The sequence below is a fragment of the Aotus nancymaae genome, unplaced genomic scaffold, assembly GCF_030222135.1.
Source record: "Aotus nancymaae isolate 86718 unplaced genomic scaffold, 86718_ANA_hifiasm-v0.15.2.pri h1tg000029l, whole genome shotgun sequence".
Taxonomy (NCBI): Eukaryota; Metazoa; Chordata; class Mammalia; order Primates; family Aotidae; genus Aotus; species Aotus nancymaae.
Genome location: NW_026988442.1, coordinates 86,344,228 through 86,366,313, shown reverse-complemented (window position 1 = coordinate 86,366,313; position 22,086 = coordinate 86,344,228). Strand labels below are relative to the sequence as shown.

At 52.2% G+C, this 22,086-nt stretch overlaps 1 protein-coding gene across 2 annotated transcripts in view; it reads right to left on the bottom strand.

The window, feature by feature from the left end:
* The window catches only part of GLI2 (GLI family zinc finger 2), a 195,339-nt gene that overhangs the window by 52,188 nt on the left and 121,065 nt on the right, over positions 1–22,086 (bottom strand). For both annotated transcript variants that reach the window (XM_064382215.1, XM_012468369.3), the window contains exon 2: positions 12,609–12,714. In XM_064382215.1, the coding sequence (XP_064238285.1) occupies positions 12,609–12,714 (106 nt within the window). The remainder of the gene's footprint in view (positions 1–12,608; positions 12,715–22,086) is intronic.

Genomic DNA, 22,086 nt, shown 5'->3' with positions numbered 1-22,086 from the left:
CACCCAGGTAGTGAGGGAGCAGGTGGTTGTAAACCTGACTGACAAGTGTTGCACCCCACATTCCCAAGGTCTACTGTGAATCACACGTGCACAGATCTCAGCAGACCACTCGAGTGCCCATGAAGCCATGGTGATGGTGAGACAGTCAGGGTGCTGCTGCTGGGAAGGCACTCCCAAGACCAGCCACGAGCTCAGGAAGTCACGGGCCCTCAATCGCATAGTTCACATTGGTGCTTTGGCCAAATCACCGTGCCAGGACCTCGGGTCACAGAGAGAGGATGGACACTGACTGCAGCCTGCAAGCAGTCCATGAGGTGCTGGGGCAGGAAGAGGGGGGGAGGAAAAGAACTCATCCATCTGTTGGTGCAATCTGAGAGGGCTTTTTGCAGGAGGTGGCGTCTGAACTGTGCCCAGACTCTTGCAAGAGAACAGAATGGAGGTGGTGAGTAGTAGAGGCCTGGTGTTCTGAGATGGGAGAATAGCGGAACAAGGGCATGCTGTATTGGGGAATAGCCAGTATAGTCCAGAGGCTGAAGGTCTGACCAGACACCGGAGTGGAAGGTGAACATGTAGGGAAAACTGCAGTAGAAAGGCTGGTAACCTGCCTGAGCCACTTCACAATGGGAACTTCTCTTCATCCAAATCATGCCATCAGGGGAGTGAAGAAACCAGGCACGAACTGGGAGGGGATATTCACAACACACACTGCTAACTGGAGTGAGTCACCTCGGTGTGCAAAATGCTTATTCAAACAATGGGAAAAAGGTGACCTCATAGATAAATGGCCAAAATAGCCAAATTTGTCCATAGATAAATGGGCCAATTTCCAAATGGGGAATAGACATTTCCCAAGAAGGAAACATTAGTAGCCAGTAGGCATGAGAAAGAACACTCAGCTTCATTAGTAATAAGGGAAAGCAGAAAATTAGAATCACAGAAAAGTGCCATTTTGGCAAAAATTAAAATGTAGAGGCCATCACCTCCAAAGCGACGGGCAGGGATATCACGAGGATACGGGGCAAGGCCAGCTCTCAAACTGCTGGTGAGAGTGAGTGTGGGCAAAACCAGCGGGCGAAGTCTGGCAGCATCTAGGAGGGTTACAACGTGAATCCCCTGTGACTCAGCATTTCCATTCCCAGACATGCATTTACTTTAAATAGCCCCGCCCTTGGGGCCCAGAGGATGGTATAAAAGCGTTTCTGCAGTCATGTTCAAATTAGCAAAACCATAGACACATCCCCAATGCCAGTCAACACAGACTGCTTCAGAGCAGCCAAAATGAGTGAATAAAGAGCCCCACACATTAGCAGGAGAATCTTCAGAACAACACGGAGTGAGAAGGCAAGTTCCGGAAGAATGTCTCTGCAATGATTCCATTTATATATATGAAGAATGACAAAGTAAAATGAATTAATATATTGTTAGGGGAGTCAGACACAAGGTAAAACTGACATAGATGTGAGGGGTGATAAACTCCAAATCCCAAAGAATGATGGAGTGGGGAGGACCTGAGGCAGGAGAAAGGGGAGGACACGGGGCCTCAAAAGTGCTGGCATGTCCCCAGTTCTTAGGGTGGGCAGGGGATGGGGGCGTATATGTCATAATTACTCAGATATCTTAAGCATGCTTTTGTTGTTATTTTTTTTGAGACGCAGTTTCACTCTTGTTGCCCAGGTTGGAGTGCAATGGCGCGATCTTGGCTCACTGCAACCTCCGCCTTTCAGGTTCATGTGATTCTCCTGCCTCAGCCTCCCCAGTAGCTGGGATTACAGGCATGTGCTACCACGCCCAGCTAATTTTTGTATTATTAGTAGAGACAGGGTTTTGCCATGTTGGGGTCTCAAACTCCTGACCTCAGGTGATTCGCCGAGGCAGGCCTCCCAAAGTGTTGGGATTTCCGGTGTTACCCACTGTACCTAGCTGCTTTTGTTGTTCTTTTGTATGTTTTCAGTATTTAATAAGACCATTTTGTTTTTAAAGGATGGCTGGGTAGAAGTAGTCTCTGGTTTAACTTGGCTGAGTGGATGAGGATTTGGGGAGCAGGACGGCTGCAGGGCTGGTGCTGGTGGTGAACGTGTGTGACTGCTGGAAAGTGTCTGGGGCTCAGTGGTTGTCTGCATGATCCCTTCATGGGCCCTCTTGGCCACAACATCTATCTGCCATCCAGCCTCCCTCCAGGCCAGCCCCAGCCCCATCTGCAACAGACACACATCTGTTTACACATCCCATACATTCAACCTGCACTCACCCCCGTTCCCATTATGGACACCACACCAGACCCGGCCAGCTTTCAGCTGTCACCCCCTATGCAGAGCCGTTATAAAGAAATCACTGTTTTCGGCTGACAAAGAGCAGATTTCTTACTAAGTAAACACTGATGTTTTGGTAGGGAAATTAAGTTATAAAATTACGCCTACAAAGGAGGCAATACAGATGGACTTGGTTACGATCTAGCCTCATGGTCCACAATGGTTAATTGATTCGCCCACCCTTTATCAGTTCCCACCCCCCGGGGGGGCGCAGAAGAATAAGAAGGTTATCAGCTTTTGCAAACAGAAAACCCAAAAAGCATAAAAGATAAGAGGGGGATTATCGGGGAGACTTTTTTCCTAGCAAAGGGAAGGCTTTGGTGGAGCAGGGTCGGGAGGGGAGGAGTGAGGTGCAGGGCCTGGAGGAAGCCTTGGGTTTGCTTCAAGCATCCAGTGGGACCAGGAATGTGGCTGGGTCCCGGGACGAGGCCCTGGGGGAATCAGTCCTGCTTAGGCCCCTCCAGGTAAACTGCGGCACTGGTTACCCTCCGGGGTACATGTGGTCTTTGTCTGTAATAGAAGCTGCCCTTGGCTGAGCACTGCTGAACCGAATCTTCCAGAAAGTCAAGGGTTTAAAGCCATGGGTAGGAATAAGGAAATAAGAGAATAAGATGGCAATCTTGGGAGTCGGGGGTGAGGCCTTCGTTAGGGGAGAGCTTTCACTATACTTCGCTAAGGGCCTGGTTTTTAGCGATGAGAAAGAGCCTGGGTGGCCGGTGTGCTGGAGGGAGACTCCTCCACAGTGAGATTCCTAAACGCTGGCCCAGGCTGCCAAAGTGGTGTGTGGAATTTCCTTTCCTGGATGCCTGTCAAAACTAGCTGGAGAATCCTGAGTAGCTCAGATATATCTCTTCTTAGAGGCGGGTGTGCTGCTGATTTTCACCAAGCCTTCATGAGTGTGTGCTTTGAAAAGATTTCTCTCCTTGGAGCAGGGCAACCCTAAGAAGGTGGTGGGGCCCCTGGTGGGCAGGGTTGGGGAAGGGCTGGGACATGGGGGAGGCAGGCATCCATGCCTCCCTGCCGGTAAACGTTTTCCGTTCCTGAATTCCTGGTGCTCTGGGATCCCCATACCCCTCTTCCAGCATACCACCCTCTCATTGCCCAATTTCTGCCCTCTCCCCAACCAGATTATGCATGGGGTCTGTGCAGGGAGCAAGACTGTGTCTCCTGGAGGTGGAAGGGACATGGAGGATGAGAAACCAGTGGGTGCAATGCACCCTATTCAGGTGATGGATACCCTGAAAGCCCTGACATCACCACTACAAACCTATGCAAATCACAAAACTGGATTGTACCCCATACATTTATACAAATAAACATGCTATTAAAAAAAGACTGCCTCCTTGGGCCTGTATCCCCCGTGCATGAGGCTGGCACGCATGGTCACTGGGTGAGTGTCCTCAGAGGAATGAGCACTAGGAACACTCCCCACTGAGTTAAGTAACTCTGAACTCTCGCTACTTTGTTTGGACAACAAAGCCAAGTGTACATTTCAGAAGTGCAGCCCTGGAAGGAGAGGACGGAGGGCTGGGGCTCCTGGGTGTCCGGCACACTTCTGGATGGGCACCAGACATGCCATCTATGCTGTAGTCATAGAGGCTTGAGGGCAGCAGCAATTTCTGACCTTTTTAAGCAGTGTCTCAGGGGCAGGGCACTGCCCACACTTCCTTTCCACACATGTTGACTCGGGCTGGCAGGAGTGGCCTCAAGTGATAGCGCTTGGGATACAATGAATCCAGCAACAGTGAGTTAGGCTGAACAAATGAATACATCTGGCAGTGGCGTCAGCTTCCACTGAGTGGACAATCTGAACACGTGCAGTCTAAGAGGACTCCCACCTCAAAGGCCAATCCACCCCACCAATGCGGGAAATTTTACTGTTAGTGATTAATTCCTTTGAGTTGATTACTGGTCTGTTTCCAAGTCTGCAGACAGAGACAACACACTGCAGCCCTGGGAACAATGGCGAGACTCTTTCCTCTCTGAGGACAATCACGGCATAGGAAAGAGCTCAGGCTTGGTGAGATCTCACAAGCTGGGCAGTCTTGGGAAGCTTTTAAATTCTGGGAACCCCCAGTTCTCTCCTCTATGAATCAAGGAGAAAATCCTCCACCTTACAGGGTGTTGGGAGGACTGAATGGGACGCCACTGGCCCAGCACCCTGCAGGGTGCCTGCAGGGAAATGTGGGTTTCCTTCTAATGTCAGCAGGGGAGTGATGACAGCAGGGGACCGTCCTCCACTCCGTATGTCCCAGGTGTGATTCTACATGTGTTACAGATGCCCATCGAGTCCTCACAACAGTTTCACATCTGGAACCATCAAGTCCTCATTTTAGAGATGGGGACACTGAGGCTGTGGGGCTAAGCAAGCCCAAAGATGGAAAGAGTATAAGCAGCACAGGCAAGATGTGAACCCCGGCCTCGACCCTGCTGTGGCTACATCCTGAGGGTGTGAAGAGGAAACGTCTGACAGTGGGGGCCCCGAGGGACAGCAGAGGAACCAAGAAGGTCATCCTGATCCTGCCACAGCCCCTCCCCCACTGCACACCCGCCTCGGCCAGCACATCAAGATTTGCTCCACTCCTGGGCCCCTCCTGCTCTCAGCTGACCACCGCGGCTCTCTCCAAAGCCCAGAGCCAGGCAGCTCCTCTTCTGCGAGGGATTGGCGTTCAGCAAAGATCAAAGACCAGGCCATCTTATCAGACACGCTCCTCGTTAAACTTTTACAGGCCAGATTCCATTATAAATGAGCTGCCTGTCCCACGCAGCCCAGCGAGTGCATTCTTGGCTTTGGGAATCTGAAGCTCTCAGAGCTGGGGAAGACTTTACCGAGGGAGTAGGGGGCCAAAATGCCCAGTAAACTATGCTGCTTACTAGGAGTGTGTCACTGGAAAGGCAGTCAGCCCTCCTGTGCCTCAGTTTCCCCAGTTATCAAGTGGGAGTGCGAGCACTGCCTTCCTTGCAGGGAGGGTGAGATGTCATAAGTCAGGGGCTGGGCACAGACTCCTGTGCTGATCTGACCCAAGCAGCCCACAGCCAAGAAAGGGGAAGGGGCCTGCCTGATGGGGTCTCAGTAAGCCAAGGCTGCACAGCTCATCAGTCTACCCTCAGACAGCCATGGAAGGAGGGTGTGCTACCCACACATTGCCTAGACCCAGGGTTTCTGGGCTCCTTGTCTACCTGCTGTCCAGTTGCTCTGACGAAGTGGTCAGCAATAGTGGTTTTAAGGAAGAGCTCCCTGGAGATGGAGAGGCAGTGTGGACCCACGGAAGGAGGAGGGACAACCCAGCATCTCATCCCCGGGGGCAGATGGACAAGCCCTTCGGAAGTCTCCTTCCTCTAGGCTCTGAAAAGAAACAAGTGTGTTTGCAGAGGGAGGAGAAGGTTCTTCCCAAAAAACAAACAAAGCCAATCCTCTATGACTCGTGAACCTCGGGTGCTGTGCCAAGAATCAAGAAGAAAGTATCTTCTGCTCAATCCACCCGCCTCGGTGAATGACTGAGGAAGGAGTCACAAGGGCCCAGCATGACACTGGTGAGTCACAGGCTGAGCAGCTGCTGTGTTCATTAATCTCACGGCGAATGGTGCCATCTTTGTGGGACACTGACCTTGGAAAAAGCAATCTTCAAATCCCCCCAGACTAAGTTCATGAGTTCAGCCCTGTAGCAGCAAAGAAACTACTCTCTCAAGTGAAGGCACACTGCCACCCGGCTAAACATCCCATTAATATGCAGTCTTGTGGCCAAGTGGGGCTTCAGACACTCTTTTTTTTTTTTGAGACGGAGTTTTGCTCTGTCATCAGGCTGGAGTGCAGTGGTGCAATCTCGGCTCACTGCAACCTCCACCTCCTGGGTTCAAGCGATTCTTCTGCCTCAGCCTCCCGAGTAGCTGGGACCACAGGCGTGTGCCACCACGCCCGGCTAATTTTTGTATTTTTAGTAGAGACGGGGTTTCACCATGGCCAGGATGGTCTCAATCTCTTGACCTCATGATCCGCCCGCCTCGGCCTCCCCAGACACTCTTAAAGCCATCTCTGGAGACCCTGAATAACGTGCATTTTGCTTGACCAAGCGCACAGATGACAGGGAAGTGAGGGCCCCACGTCCAGCAGCTGGCATTCCCTCTCTTGCTCTAATATACCTGGGCCTGGGTGCTGACTTTACATGAGTTGATAGCTACAACCCTGAGCCACCTGTGCCAGCAAGAGCTCTTTCATCTCTCCTCCGGGAAGGGTGGCCTTGGGCCGTGACTGCCAGTGCAATGCAAACCAAGTACAGCTCAGGACTGAGTGATCTGCAGGAAGCCACCAGCAGTGGTCAGGTTGGGGGTGGAGCCGAGGATGTCAGAGGTCAGATGGTGCCAGGCAGGAGGAGAAAGGAGGGCTGTTCCCACCCCATATACTCACTGCCTTTTGCGAGCTGAGAATATGAATAGGTTTAGGTCAACTTGGAGGGGTTTGTCTGTGAATGGGTTATCACAAGGAACCAGGAGATTTTTAACAACCCCTGTTTTGGCGGCAAGATGCTGTCAGCGACAAGTCCAGAAAGCCAACAAGCAGCTCTGTGCCTGCTTTTCTGGATGTCAAGCAAGTAGGGGGTCTGCAGTGGTCCCCAGACTCTGGCCTGTGGGTGTCTGTAAATAAGCAGGTTCCCGGGCTTCACCCTAGCCTGAAAGTTACCAGGAACTCCTGGGGCCAGGGCCTGAGAATGTGCATCTTTAAGACATACCCTGTTTGTTCAGATCTGCATCCAGGTTTGGGAACTGAAGCATGGGACAGTTTCTACATGCCCTTCTGGGCGGGAAGCAGCTGAAATTGGTCCTCTCTAAAGCCCCAAGGCAAAGCAGAGCTGGAAAGGTCCCCAGAAGCAACACAGGGAGCTGAAGGTCGGCCCCGGCTGTGAGGAAGTCCAAATTCCTCAACTGGGGGAAAGAAAGACACCCTCCACGCACCACGGCACTCCTTCAGCCCCATCCCCCACCTTCCTACGCTGCAGTCCCTGGACAGTCAACTCTCCCAAGGACACACCGTGGCCGGCCTCTGCCACCCAGTCTCCCAGCCTGCCATGGCCCCCTTCTCAAATCAGCAAGTGGGGACAACAATGATCATGACTGTTGCTCATATCCACTGAGTGTTTCCAAAGTGTTCTAGATGCTTTGCTCACATTACCCTGTTTCCTTCTCAAAATAACTCGGTAGGCTGGGTTACAGGGGCTGTCTCAGTAGACCTGGACCTTCTACAGATGAGAAAGCTGAGGTTAGTTAATTCATGCTAATCACAGCTAGGGGGTTCAGCAATGGGTCCCAGTGGGGGTAGCCTGGCAGGCTGAGAGCTGGCATCGGCAGGCTCCTGGGTGATGACCAAGGTACTCCCAAGGGGCAGAGGGCAGGGCGGAATGAGAGAGTGCAGAGAACACCTCTCTGGAGCCTGTACACTCCAGATGTGCCCTCCCTGGAGCTATCAGGATCCTGAGAAGGAACGGGGAGGGGGTCTGAGTGCTTGAGCAGTGGAGAGCAGGAGGTACAAGGACTGAGTGGTGGGCGGACCCACGAAATGGTCACCAGCCCAGGGCAGCAGGCAGACGCTCAGGTTCAGGTGACACTGAAATGAAATGACACCACATCTCATTTTCTGTGCAAACATTTGTGTAATTAGACACATGTGGTCCTGGCAGGGAGGAGTGGGCTGCAACACAGGCTTGATGGATCAGGGTGCTCTACCAGGCTCTGACCACACTCATCACAGAAGCCAGAGCCACAGGGCCGTCTTCCTCACAGGCTTTGTCCTGGTTCCCCCCTGGGGCACTGGGGGTGGAGGAGGTGAGGGTATGGGCCAGCCCCGAGGCCCTTCCTGTGTCCCCTGCTTGGCTGGCAGGAACCAACTGTCCTGAGGATAGTGTGGAGCCACGTGAAGACAACCCAGCGGGACCAGGTAGGGACGGGGGACTCTGGGAGCACCATGCTGCTGCCCATCACGGGGGCTTAACCAGCCCCTCCTTGGCTGGGGAGGAGATCTGCACCCCAGAGCCTGGTCTCCTTGCCTTCACAGAAGTAACTGCCTTGCAGGGATGTCACACAGAAGTCACCATACCCCTCTGAGCCTCAGTGTCTGCATCTGCAAGATGAAGCTTAACCCTCATCTCACAGAGCAATCAGGAAGACTGACCAGTACAGCACAGCAGGGCCCAGGGCTGTGAATGGGCTGCTGCAGAGCCATGCAAATTATAAATATGCTTTGCTGTATGCTACTGGCTGATGCCAGACTCCACACTGGGGCTCAGTGATCCCAAATAACCTGAATAATGGCCCCCAAGAATGTCCGTCCACACCCTAATCCTTGGCATTTGTGTTTCCTTCTATGGCAAATGGGACTTTGGAGGTGCAACTACCCTAAAGATCTTGAGATGGGAGCCACACGTGAATTACCCTGGTAGGCCCTAAAGACAATGGCAGGTGTCCTTAGAAGAGAGAAGCAGGGGAGGAAACTCCCACAGACCAGGAAGAGGGCGAGGTGAGGACCAAGCACGGGGGAAAAGGCAACGTGTGTGAGGCTGGGGCTGTAAGCCAAGGAATGCAGGCAACGTCCAGAACCTAGAAACGTCAAAGATTCTCCCCTGGAGCCTCCAGAAGGAACCAGCCCTGCCTCCAACTCCTTGGTTTTAAGCACCATAAGATTTATTTCAGACTTCCGACCTCCAGAACAATATAAGGATAGTTTGCATTGTTTTAAGCCATGGAGTTTATGGTAATTAGTTACAGCAGCCTTAGGAATCTCTTCAGGAATCCAGCCCAGTGAAAGAGCCATGCAGGCCAGGAGGGACAAAGTCGTCTCTGTGGGCCAACCCTCCCTGCTGCTTGCCAGCATCCACGGCCTCCTTCTCCAAGTGCTCTGTCACACCCCACCTCACTGGACAGGAAAGGAAGCAGGCCCTACCCAGAGCTGGAGCATGGGAAAGCCTGGAGAAGACCCAGGCCCCTTCCCAGGGCTCCTACCTGCCCAGGGAAGGACAGCACTGGGGGCCTCCCCTCTCAGTGGGGGCTCTGCCTGCAGCCAGGGCTCTCAAGCCGGAGCCTCCAGCTGCATTACCTGCAAGGCGAGGCACACGTAGACACAGGCCCCTCCCCCGGCGTCTCTGACTGGATGGGGCTGGGCTGCAGCCCGAGGATCTGCATTACCTGCAACAGACTCCCAGGGTCTCCCAGGGGCTGCTGCCGCTTGGCCAGGGGGTCTGGGAGCCACTGGACTTGGGCAGTGCCCTAACAAAGGGCTGAGGTGCTGTCAGGAAGGGCTTAGTAGGGCTCGCCAGAGGGACCTGTGGTCCATACTTACGCTCCTACAAGAAAGGCCAGGATGCGGTGGAGAGCCTGAGCTCAGGGGGCTGGAACTTGATTTCTAACTTCCAAAGTGGGTGAGCCGTAGGGTTCGTCAGCTACCCACTCTGTCCTGCTTCCGTTCCTTCATTTGTAAAATGGAAAAACACACAATGACTCTCTTTTGGGTTGTTGAGAAGATTAAATGGCCTGAACACAGGAAAGCGTTTACAGCAGGGCTTGTTCACAAGGTCAGTTACGATGAGGAATGGCAGTCATCACTGTTGGGGTCTTCCTACACTTCTGATGGTACCTCGACACACTTGTGTGTAGGGAGATGTGAGCCAGGACATTCACCTGCAGGGGGAAGCCTCCAGCATGGACTCTCTCTGCAAGGAGTGCTCAGCATTGCCCAGCTCTCCTGACCAACACCCCGTGCAGGGAGCACTTTGAGGCAGGCCTGCTATGTCCAAGGATCTGTGTCACCGAACCAGCCAAACATGACTCACGAGCAAGAAACGAGCAATAGCAACCCCCTCCCAACAGGGACCGAGCTCCCTACATGCTCCTAGGATTCTCAGGCGCCACTGACTGAGCAATTTTTGGGTGGCCCAACTAGTTCCAAACACATGCACCTTCCAGAGGCTTCTCTGGCTGTGGTCTCAGCCACCTGGAGGTGCAGGGGCCCTGGAGGTGAGCAGAGGGTGGAAATGACCCCAATACCCACCCGGCAGACACAAGGCTGCTGCAGCAGATCTAGTCAAGTGAGAACCAGCCACGCACACTGAAATAAAACAACAAGCTCCCAACATGTCAACAGGACACAGAGCACAACTTGAAGGGACCCCCAATGTCCAAAGCTGGGACAACTGGACCAGCACAATAAATAGTGATAACAATACAGTATAACCCATAGAATCATACAAAGAACCATGCGTCCATGTGCTATCAACAGACAATGAAATATATAAAGAAATGTGGGAGATCAGACAGCTTTTCCTTACAGGAGAGTTCCAACCAGTAAATGCGGACGGAATGATAGAAACAGAAGATCGCCATTTGACAAACACTAGTAATGATCGTTTCTGGCAAGAAGCATTGATGGATGTATAAGTTAGTGGATGGAAATGTGGTAAGAAACAGGATATTTCCATATCCTCCCACAAGATACTGATTAATTGCGAATGGGACAACTTTAAAGTTGAGAAGCCAGCAGACAGCTTCACAACCAAGTAATCGACATTCCCAGCAAAGAGAAGCGTGAACATCATCTGCCTCCTGACAGGATGCCTGGAAAGCACACACATCACTTTTATAGTATTATTCCCCGAAACACATGATCGGAATGCCATCATGAAACAGCATCCATCAGGCACACCCAAACCCAGAGACATCTTATACAGTAACTGGCGAGTACTCTTTAAAACTGCCAAGGTCACGAAAGACAAAGAAGACTAAGGAACTGTCCCAGACCAGAGATGATGAAGGGAGTCTCGACAGCCAAGTGCCACGTGCGGTCCAGGACTGGATCTTGAACTGGGGAAGAAAGATACTAGCAGGCAACTGACCAAATTTGGATAAGCTCTGTGGGTGAGTGAACACCATGCTATCAGTCTTGGGTTATGTAAGATGTCAACATTTGAGGAGCTGTGTGGAGTGTATACAAGAAAGCCTTTATGATTTTGGAACTGTTTTTGTATGTCCTTAATTATTTCAAAGTAAAAGATTTAAAAGTTAAAAAAAAAAGGTTTTTTTAAAAAAGTGAAAGTCCCAGGTTTGCTCCGTCTTGGGGAAGCAGTGGGTGTCCTGAAACAGGACCCTGCTCAGGCACAATGCTGTGAGCACAGTGAGGGCTCAGCAGGTGCTTACTGACTTTACTGGGATGGGAGATGGTAGAGGCAGGAGGATGCGCCTTCAGAAGTGGCGGGCGGGGAGAGTTCTCCACTCAGCAAACACTGGTTGTTCACCTATTCATATCAGCTGCTGAGACAGAGATGAGAGGAGAGCTGATCTGGCTGGGAGGCAGGTACAAAAATGGATGATGATCCTGTGGATCAAGAGCAGCAGGCTTCACTCAGTGTGAAGGACTGCACTGCCCCTGAGGAGGTGGCTCCTTGGTTGAGGCTTGGAGGTGGCCTGATGAGGGGACATTCCAGGCACTTTGGGTTGGCAGCTGGCACCAGGCACAGAGACACGGGACAGAACCACAGACAACAGCTTAGCATGCACAGGTGAGGGGGCTGGAGGTGTGGGCATGAAGATGCTCGGTCAAGAGGGGTCTTGGGGTTGGCTGACCTTTGCAGGTACTCCCCTGGAGGCAGGTGTGGGGAGCAGCGGAGACTTTGGGGGTAGGGAGAAGGAGGGGCCTCTCTCCTGGAAGGAGGATGGATGGGATAGCCAGGGATCAAGAAAATGACAGCAGCCATGGGCTTAGAGGCCCCAGGTGGGTATGAAGGGGACAGGGCTAGGCAGGTGGAGACCATGTGGTGACCCCACTCCTTCTCCCTGAGGACCTCAAAGCTAGGAATAGGAAGGGCCCCAAAGCATCACTTTGAGCTTGTCCTTAGAAGTACGGTGACTATATACTTTAATATTCAAAGGGGGACACTTGAAGGAGCGAAAAGGGTGCTCTCAATTATTATGCTGGAACAACATATATCTAAGATCACCTTACTTATACATGATCTTAGACCTAGAGAGGATTCCCACTGCGTGGATGAAGAAAGAGCTCCAAACCATGTATAGATACAGCGAGGAAACCCAGAAGTGGTGATGTGGGTTGGGGGTGGTTGGTGTTCCCATGTCACCCACCCACACGCTCACACAGGGTCCCAGGCCATGATGGCAAAGGTGATCGCCCACTCAGGACAATGTAGATCAGGAACCCCCAAAAGAAAGACAGAGGCAGGAGACGTGGCTGAGGCTGCCGGCCCAGCCTCCCCATGGCAGGTGACTGCACGCAGGGAGCAGCAGGCAGAGGGCAGGACTTACCCGTGCACACCGTGGACAGAATGAGGCTCGTAATGGTACCTTCCCTCCTGGTGTCGCATGTCAATGGGTAGGGGCGCATGGAATGGTGGCAAGAGGTGCTGCGGCACTGCAGAGTGGGAGAGAGAAACAGGACTTCAAAAACTTTTCCCCTCCCTCAAAAAGCTACTTTGAAAGGGCTTTAAAGCTCAGTGAATTTCATAGCAAGAGCAGCCAGGACAAGGGGCTCTGCGGTGCCTGCGCGATCACACACCACGAAGGGGGATGAATAAATAATCAAAGTCCGCCCGAGAATCCTACATCTTCCACATAAAAGATCCCCAACTGTGCTCTTGACAAAGACAAGCAGCTAAGCACTCTTTGAACTCAGGGAGATTATAGGCAGGGCCACGAAACTGGACTCAGCCCACAAACCAGGGCTGACAGAGCGACAGGCTCCAACTCCGCCGGCTTCTGCCCATGCCGGCCCCGGCTGCGTGTGGCTCCGGCAGCACAGGATACGGCATCCGGATGCTGCAGTGCACACAGGCTGGAGGTGTTTACCTAGAGTCATCTGTGAAGGCAGGGCCCACAGACGGTGCTGCCAGCCTCGGGAAGGCCAAATCCCACCCAACTGCTGTCCTGTTTTGCTGGCAGCATAAAGCGGACATCTATGTGGATCTGTTAGTTCTCCAGCTCTTAACACTAATTCTTGACCCCTGAACGCCATCGGGTGCCCCCAGAATGGAAAACGCCAGCACGTGCGTGTCAGTTTCCAGAGCTGAGTCAGCCTCCTAGCTGAACTTGGCCTGCCCTCAACAAATCATCATGATAATTGTAGGATGCTCTTTGTTTATTTAAAAAAAAAATCCTGGGTACCCTGAAGGCAAACATAATTATAGGCTTTAGGAAAACAAGGCTTTTAACAAAGTAGTTATACTGGGAAAAGGGCTAAGAAGTAGGGATTTCTTAGTCGACTCCCCCTCAGTCTGAAGGCCACAGCCCAGCGGGAAGCAGGGTTACGTTTGGATTTCTGAATATTTTAAAGAAATGTGAATGGGTTTGTGATAGGTATGTACAGGTCAGCTGACTTTAGTTAACAAATGCACACACAGTCCACACGTCTGCTCTCAGCACTTGGCAAATACCAGCTCCTGGGTCTCCCCAGCGACCCCAGGAAGCCGCTTTCAGCCCAGGATTCCTGGTCTTCACACAGGCCATCACCCAGTGCCGTGTGCCCTACCATTCCTGGTCTTGCTCCTACAGAGGCTGAGGGGAGTCTCCCAATGCCACCAGAACCCAGACCACCCCACCTTACCCCCAGCTATGAGCTGACATGCTCTGCTCAGGATTCAGGATTCAGGAAACTTCACTCAGGTCTATAAGGTCTACGGAACATTGTGAGCTTCAGGGGTTTACCAGGCAAACATGAAGTACAGGAAGCACTAAGGCTGCCTCTCTGCCCCACAAGACCAAGCGGTGGCGTGGGGTATGTGTATGTGTGTGTATGTGTGTGTGGGGGGGTGTGTGTGTATGTGTGTGTGTGGGTGTGTTTGTGTGTGTGTGGGTGTGTTTGCATGTGTGTGGTATGTGTCTAAGTGTAGTCTGTGTAGTGTATGTACGTGTATGTGCTGTATATGCATGTGTGAGTACATGTAGTGTGTAGTGTATGGTGTGTGTCCGTTGTAGTGTCTTTGTGTGTGTTTTATGTGTACTACTGTGTGTATGTGCATGTGTGTTGCTGTGTATGTGCATGTGTGTTGCTCTATGTGGATATACTGTGTTGTATGTGTATGCATGTGCTGCTGTGTATGTGTGCTATATGTGTGTTGCTATGTGCATGCATACATATGTTATGTGTGTGTTGTGTCTATGTGCAAGTGTGTATGTGTGTTGCTGTGTGTATGTGCATGTTGCTGTGTATATGTATGTGTGTGCTGCTGTGTATACATGCATGCATGTTGTATGCATATGTGTGTTGCTATGTGCATGTGCATATGCTGTGTGGTATGTGTACATGTGTGTTGCTGTGTACATATGTATATGCATGTGTTGCATGTGTATGTTGCTGTGTATATGTGTGTGCTGTATGTGTGTGTGTTACTGTGTGTATGTGCATGTGTTGTGTGTTGGAGGAGGGGCCTAAGGCTTCTAGAAAGAGGCCTGGGGAAGGGCCCCTCAGAGTCTTGCTGCAGCGGGGCCTGCCTTCTGTTTTCTGGTGGCTCCTGGGGTGGAAGCAGTGAAGGTTACAGGGGAAGTGCCTTCTCTTTCCCCAGGCAGGCAGGGCTGCAGGTGGCACCTCCAGGAGCCACTATCACCTGTGGAATGTGCAGGCCACACACCTGCACCCCTCTCTCACCCCCTGGAATCCCCAGGAGGAGCCTGGGAACACGTGTTAGTGGGTCCTCCTGTCCCAGCGGTGAAGTGTGAGGTTGGCCAGGGCAGAGTGGCAATGTGCCCACCAGGGTTGATGCTGCAGGGGCTGGTCTCAGTCTGCTGCCTCATGGGGCTCTGCTGACAGCACCTTTAGTTTTACCATTAACCTTGTTCTTATTTCCATTTTTCAGGAAAGAACATCAAGGCTCAGGACGGGGTGACTCTACTTTCATAAAAGCAATGATCCATCAAGCTGTAAATGACTGGTGGTCTCACTGTTTCCCCTACACAGCCCAGCCCAGCATCTAGCATGCACAAGCCCCGGCACAGCTGCCCCAATACGGTAGCATGGTGTTTGCCCCAGGACGGATGGGGGTGCATAAAGTCAGCTAGTCAGGGAAGGTGCAAGGAGTTGCACCCACGGTCCTGCCCAGACCCCTCTGCTCACCCTCAGAGAGGAGATCACATCTGTTCACACCAGCAGTTGTGAAGTATGGACAGCTATCATCTAGAAACATTCATTCACTCATTTATTTATGCATGCATGATCTACCTTGTATCAAGCACTTGCTATGTGGCAGGCAGTGTTCTAGGCCCTGAGAACAGTGTCATGAGAAGATAGCCCACTGAGGGGAGACAGGTGCTGGACAAGTCAGCAAAATGTATTTATGACACAGTGTCAGAGGGGGATGAAACTCAGGAGGAAATCCACCAGGGAGAGGGAACAGAGGAGACACGGATGAGGCATGGAGGTAAGTTGCCCTCTTTTTTTTTTTTTGGAGATGGAGTCTAGTTCTGTTGCCCAGGCTGGAGTGCAATAGCGCAATCTTGGCTCACTGCAACCTCCGCCTCCTGGATTCTCCTACCTCAGCCTCGCAAGTAGCTGGGATTACAGGTGCCTGCCACCACACCCAGCTAATTTTTGTCTTTTTAGTAGAGATGGGGTTTCACTGTGTTGGCCAGGCTGGTCTCAAACTCTTGACCTTATGATCCACCCGGAGAAGGAGCTTGGGGCAGAGGGAATAGCAAATGCAAAGGGCTGGTGGCAGGAGAACTCAGTGATTTCAGCATAATTAGCCAGGCAAAGAAGGATGGATGGAGGTGGAAAGACAGGAAAGAAGGTCCTATCATACTAGCCAGGTTGTGGGAAGAATCTTGAGATTTTTTTCTGAGCCATTTGGGAAGCCCCTGGGAGGTCCTGAGCAGGTAGTCGCCTGCTCTGATAAAACTGTGAAATGCCATACAAGGAGGGTCCAAGTGCCGTGGGACAGTGGTGCACATCTGCCAGGAATCCCAGACTGGCCCTACCACTAGGTGGCCATGGAACTTTGGGGAACTTATGTCCCTTCTCTGGGTCTCACACTCCCCATACAACAGGGATTAGAGGAGCTCTGAGGTCCCTTCCTGCTGGCACATTGCTGCTACTTGTAAATGGTTACGCACTTTCCAGGCAAAAGGCCTTGCTTATTCCAGCCAGTGACATCCCGAGGCTTCACGAGGGAACCCCTGGGCAGGCCCAGACCGGGGCTCTGGGTGCAGGTGCTGGCTCATCTTTGTGGCCCTATATGTACAAAGACTGACCCAGTGGCCCTTCTAAACCCACTTGACATACCAGCCCCAGCCCCTGTCCTCTGAGCCCAGTTATAGTAGGATGGCACCCCAACATCCCCCTACACACACACGCACACACGTACACACAGTTTCTACAGACCAACTTTTCACCCACGCAACCTGAGGGATGAAGGTTGACCCTGACTCATTGGTGGTCTCTTTCAGGCCAGTACGAATTGTCCCACAGCCCCCGATGGAAACATTCAGAAGTGAGTGTTGTGCTCAGAGCCCCCAGCCAGGCTGAGGAGGGGGAAATTCTGCTTTCCAGCTCTGGTGAGAAACCACTGCATCCAGAGCCTCCAGAAGCCCACGAGGAACATAAAGATGCGTGGGAAGAACAGGCGCTGCCTTGAGTGACATCCTGAGCCAGAAACTTGCACACACGGCTTTCATTGTTGGCTTTTACGGTTTTTTCTTCCAAGTAAAAGAAAAAATCCAAATTTAATCATGTCCTTCCGGCAGAGGGACACACACACCACCCTGCCCCCAAACACACACACCCCATATGCCATTTCAAAGAAATGACTCTCTTTTTAAGTTTCTGAAGAAGAACCTCTAAGATGGGAATTTTCAACGGATCCCCATTCCCCTCTAGAAGAAAGATGCACATTTGTTTTTGATCCTACACAGAAAGCCCAACAGCCTGAGAAGCTGAGGGTGGCCGAGTGATGGCTTTTTCTTTAAAATCCTGGAATTTTCTATGCAGCAGTTTCAACACCAAATGCTCCTTGCTGGCTATCCCAGTGTGAGGGGACACTGGTGTGGGCAGTGTCCTGGATGTAATGGTCTCCCTGTGTCAGTGACGAGGGCAGTGAGGGGGCAAGGACAACCCTTCCCTGGAAGCCTGGCTCAAGTTAATGCCCCATTAGCAATGATCCAGTGGATTCCTGGGGGAGAGAAGGAGGTAGGAGTCTGCAGAGTTCAGACAAAGAATTGAGAAAACTGGGTCATGGAAACGTGACCGGGCAGCCTCCATCAGCAGCCAGAGGAATTCTCGTTGGATGAAGTCATGTGTTGCCACAGCGCAGAGGCACTGCCCCGTGGCTGGGCTCCCAGAGAGGCCCGAGGTGGCTGTGAAAGCAGCCACCTCCCAGGAGAGACTGCCTGTGTTGGGGATGTCCCGGACCTCTGGGGTGTCCAGTCCTAGAGATTAGCACTGTCTCCAGTTACCGCAGTCTCTTCCGTCAAGACTACAGGAGGGAATTAGCTCAGAAGCACGTGGCCGCTACGCACCAGGCTGGCCTGGACCAGAGAATAAATGGGTTTCAGAGAGAAACCAAGTTGCCCAGCACCGATGGAGGGAAGGTGAAGCCCAGCCTTGCACGATACAGATCACTGTTACGATGAGGCGGCACAAACACATCTCAGTGCAGCTTGTGCGCCGGGAAGGGAGGCAACGGCAGGGCTGGGGCCTGGATCCTCATCCTTCTTGGGCAACTGGCCCACACTCCAGGGTCACCATGTAGGAGGCCAGTGCGGTAGCAGCACCCATGACCAGGATCAAGGAAGGGCGGATGAGGCCTTTGGTTCTGAATGCCAGGGCCCTCAGCCACTTGGCTGTGGCTGGGATGGGAAAGCCCAGTGATGCTGAGTGTTGCTGTGGAGGATTCCAGGGATTGGCGCCCATGCTGTGAGGGTGAATCCCAGGGGACAGTGGTGGATCCACATGGAGACAGACTCCTTAGGAGCAGCCATGCTGCACTCACTGGGCAGGCCCCATGTCAGGACCACAGGTCCCCATGCCCTGTCCACCTGTCACACTCAGGTGACCTCTGAGATGCCCACACACACCTTCACAGCCTTCAGGCCAGGAGGCCTTCGATCTCTGTGGGACGCTCACAGCACTCGCACACAAAGCACTCTCAGGGCACCTGCTGTGCATCGGGCACTCTTGGGTGCTGGAGTGGACTCCAATGAGCTGAAGTGGAGGCATTATTACTTAGCATCGCGCTGAGATGACTGGGGAAGGGCTTCTTGACCTCCATTTCATTTTCACTATGGGGGACTTTGGGATTCTCCAGTTAATGGTTACTTTATCATGTTCCTTTAACTTAGAATTCCTTGCACATTAAGTAATATCCAGCACAGTGTTATCTTCTTAGAAGCAAACAGAACTGGGAAAGTCATGGGAATGAATTCACACTAAAGTGTAGGTGGCTTACTGGTTGCTTTTCTCCTTATGGAAGGACCTAGGCACAAAATACGCTGATATATTCGGCAAAAGAAGGTGCTAGTGTAGAGGAAAGAAAAAAGCAGTAGAGGGGCAGGCGGGAAGTCAAGGTGACCTTATAATCAGAGTGAAGTCCAGCTTGCTCCTGCCTCAACATCAGCCAAAGGACAGTCCTACAGGACATCACCTGCCCCTGTCATCTAAGGAGCTTGGGAGAGGAGCAGAACACACCTGAGCCATGAATCCAGACAGACCTGAGTGTGAACCATGGTTCTGTCATTTGCTAGCAAGTGATGAGCATTTCAAGCTTCAGTTATGTCATCTGTAATACAGGAATGACAACAACCCAACTGCTGTGAAGAATATTTATGGTGGGCTGGGCGCAGGGGCTCACGCCTGTAATCCCAGCACTTTGGGAGGCTGTGGTAGGTGGATGACCTGAGGTCAGGAGTTCAAGACCAGTCTGTCCAACATGGAGAAACCTCATCTCTACTAAAAATATAAAAATTAGCTGGGTGTGGTGGCACAGGCCTGTAATCTCAGCTACTCAGGAGGCTGAGGCAGGAGAATAACTTGAACCCTGGAGGTTGCAGTGAGCCGAGAGCACGCCAATGCACTCCAGGCTGGGAGACAGAACGAGACTCCGTATCCAAAAAAAGAGAAAAGAATATTTATGGTGTCCACAGAATAGAAACCTAATAAGTGATAGTGCCCTTCCCCATCTCTGAGCAGATGTGACAAGGGTCCCAGTGCTACGGTAATGAAGGGAACTTTTCCTCCATTCCCAGTATAAGGGACATTGAGATGTATCAGACAGAAACTCAAATGTGGCATCCACTGTTACATGTACACAGTGCAAACTCATTGCTTGACAGGGAGGATGGAGGAACTGATGGAAGTCATGGCTTTGCAGGAAAGATCTTTTATAAATTAATCCCTGCTGGCCGCCCACCCCTGTTCCCAGATGGCCCTTCCCCAGAAGGCTTAGGCTGGCTACTCCAAGCTCCGGTGCTTCCCACTATTCTTTCCCTACTGTCTGCTGCCCGGAGAAAATCAGCAGGGGAGGGAACCCACCCAGTGGTCTGGGAGTTCAGGTGAACACTGTCATGAATTCTGTTTAAAAGGAGGGTTCCCTCTCTCCTTGTCACATCAGCCACATAACCCCTTGGCTGCAGCAATAATTCCCCTCTTGGGAAAGTTGGCAGCAGGAGAAGCCCTAGGCAGAAGGGGATAGGCCCAGGTCCCAGGCTGCGATATCTCATGCAGGGCCCCTCCTGTGTGCTGCAAGGCAGCAATGCAGAGGATGGGGTCCCTTCTACAGTTCAATTCTGTTATACCAAACCCAGTACTACTCCCCTCCAGGAAAGTGGGGGCATGGATGGCCTGGAGAAAGCTGCCAGGAGGGCAAGGCTGGGCAGTGCGTTGCATCTTCAGGCTGCTTCTGGGCTCCGCCATGAAGCGTCTGCACAGGCTCAGGAGGACGGAGTGAGGCCTGCACGCACACATCTGCCATCTCAGGGCCCTGGGCCAGGTCTGAGTTGTCAAACAAGAACAAGTGCACCACTGGGTACGTGGTCATCAAAGACTCTCCAGTCTCAACAGAGAGAAAGAAAGTGAGAGCAATTGCTACTTTCCATTCCACGCTTAATGTACAATTTGGTCCATTAAACCATTTAACCCTATATGAAACAGGAATGGTAAGACACCTTATGAAATGAAAAATGTTAATCTCATGGGTAAGGATGGCGGTCAGCACCGTCATTCTGGCAATAAACCCCAGAAGGCCAGGGGCTCCCCGATGGTGCTGGATGTCAGCTTGCTGTTTGCATGGCTAAGGTCTCTTCTGGCCATTTATTCTGGGCTTGTCACAAATCCCATGAAGCAGGACTCTGGTCTTTCCTATGCCTATGGAGATCCCAGCCCCAATCCCCAGAGAAGTGAGACCTAAAGTCTTCCCAGAAGATGGCAGAAATGACAACACCAGCTTCAAAGAAGAGGCTGAATGTTTTCCCCTTCAGCCACCCAGATCTGATCTAGGGACACGATATAGTTTAGACACATCGCCCCACTAATATGTCCTTGACATACCCAGGCTTCAGGCCCCACCAAGCCCAGCTCCGCAGCTGTCTCTGGAATCCACAGCGGAGCTGTTCACCACCCAGGGCAGAGTTCTCCATCCGCAGCCAACCGCAGCCTAGAGAAGGGAAGTCACAACCACATGGCCTGCTGCAGGTCAAGCCTTCTCCTACTCGGTCAGTGTAAGAGGACGCTGCTCGTGTGCTCTGGAAGCCACAGAGAACAAGAGGCACAATTCCCACCCACCGGGAGTGCCCCAGGGGTGCTGCTGTGTAAGCTGCTGCCACAGCTGGAGAGCCTGACCTGGATTCAGCAAGGCCCATGCAGCACAAACTGTCCAAGTGGCCTCCAAGTCAGGAAAAGGAGATTTCCATGAGGTCTGGAGCAGCCAGGAAGGCTCCCTGGAAGAGGCCAGACCTAGCAGAGCCAGAAGGAAGGGGGAGAATGGCGGGTTCTTCAGGCTCGAGGCAGTGCAGACAGCCCAGGATGCCCAATTGTGCCCTGGCACTGAACCAAGTGAAGTGTAAGCCCTGGTGCAAAGCATGTGGCCTCTCTTATATACACAGGACTAGGAACCTCTCTTGCTGGTGTCCTCAAGAGGAATACAGGATGTAATATACATAATAAGAGGCACATGATGAAGCACCTACTGAGCCCTGACATGGGTGCTTCCCAGGCTGGGGCTGGACCCTGTTCCCGGAGCTCCTGCCTCAGTGATACTGGGCATGTGTCACAGGTTCTCAGTGATGCAGAGGCTGCGGCTCCAGGGACCACACTGGGAGACTCATAGGCGCTTTTCCATTTCCACACTTGCTGTGGCTCTGTAGTTCCCACGTGCTCAGTAAGGAAGGGGAAATCGTTTCTCATGTCCGTGCGCCTGCCAGGCATTGTACTAGCTGGGGAAATTCAACACAGAAGATCAGAGAGGTAGCAGTAGGGGTGACATTTTAATTCTGATGACCATTTACCAGGGCTTCTGAGCAGCAGCTGCAAGGGGTCTGGGTGTCACTGGGAATGCAGGTTTGGAAGGCATCCAGGGGTCTGAGCTTTTCGACGGTACAAGCATGAAAGTGCACACCAGGGCTGGGAGAAGCTGCCGGGGACTTCCTCCCCTTGCTAGGGAGCCTTGGTCCATTCTGAGATCCTAACACTTTCAAAGGCCAGCCCTTCAGCCACGTGCCCCCAGATAACCAGGTGTTCTCCAGTGAGGACGAAGCCACTGGCCTGAGCGTCAGAGGTAGGAGGCACCAAAGGAGCAGGAGTCCTGGA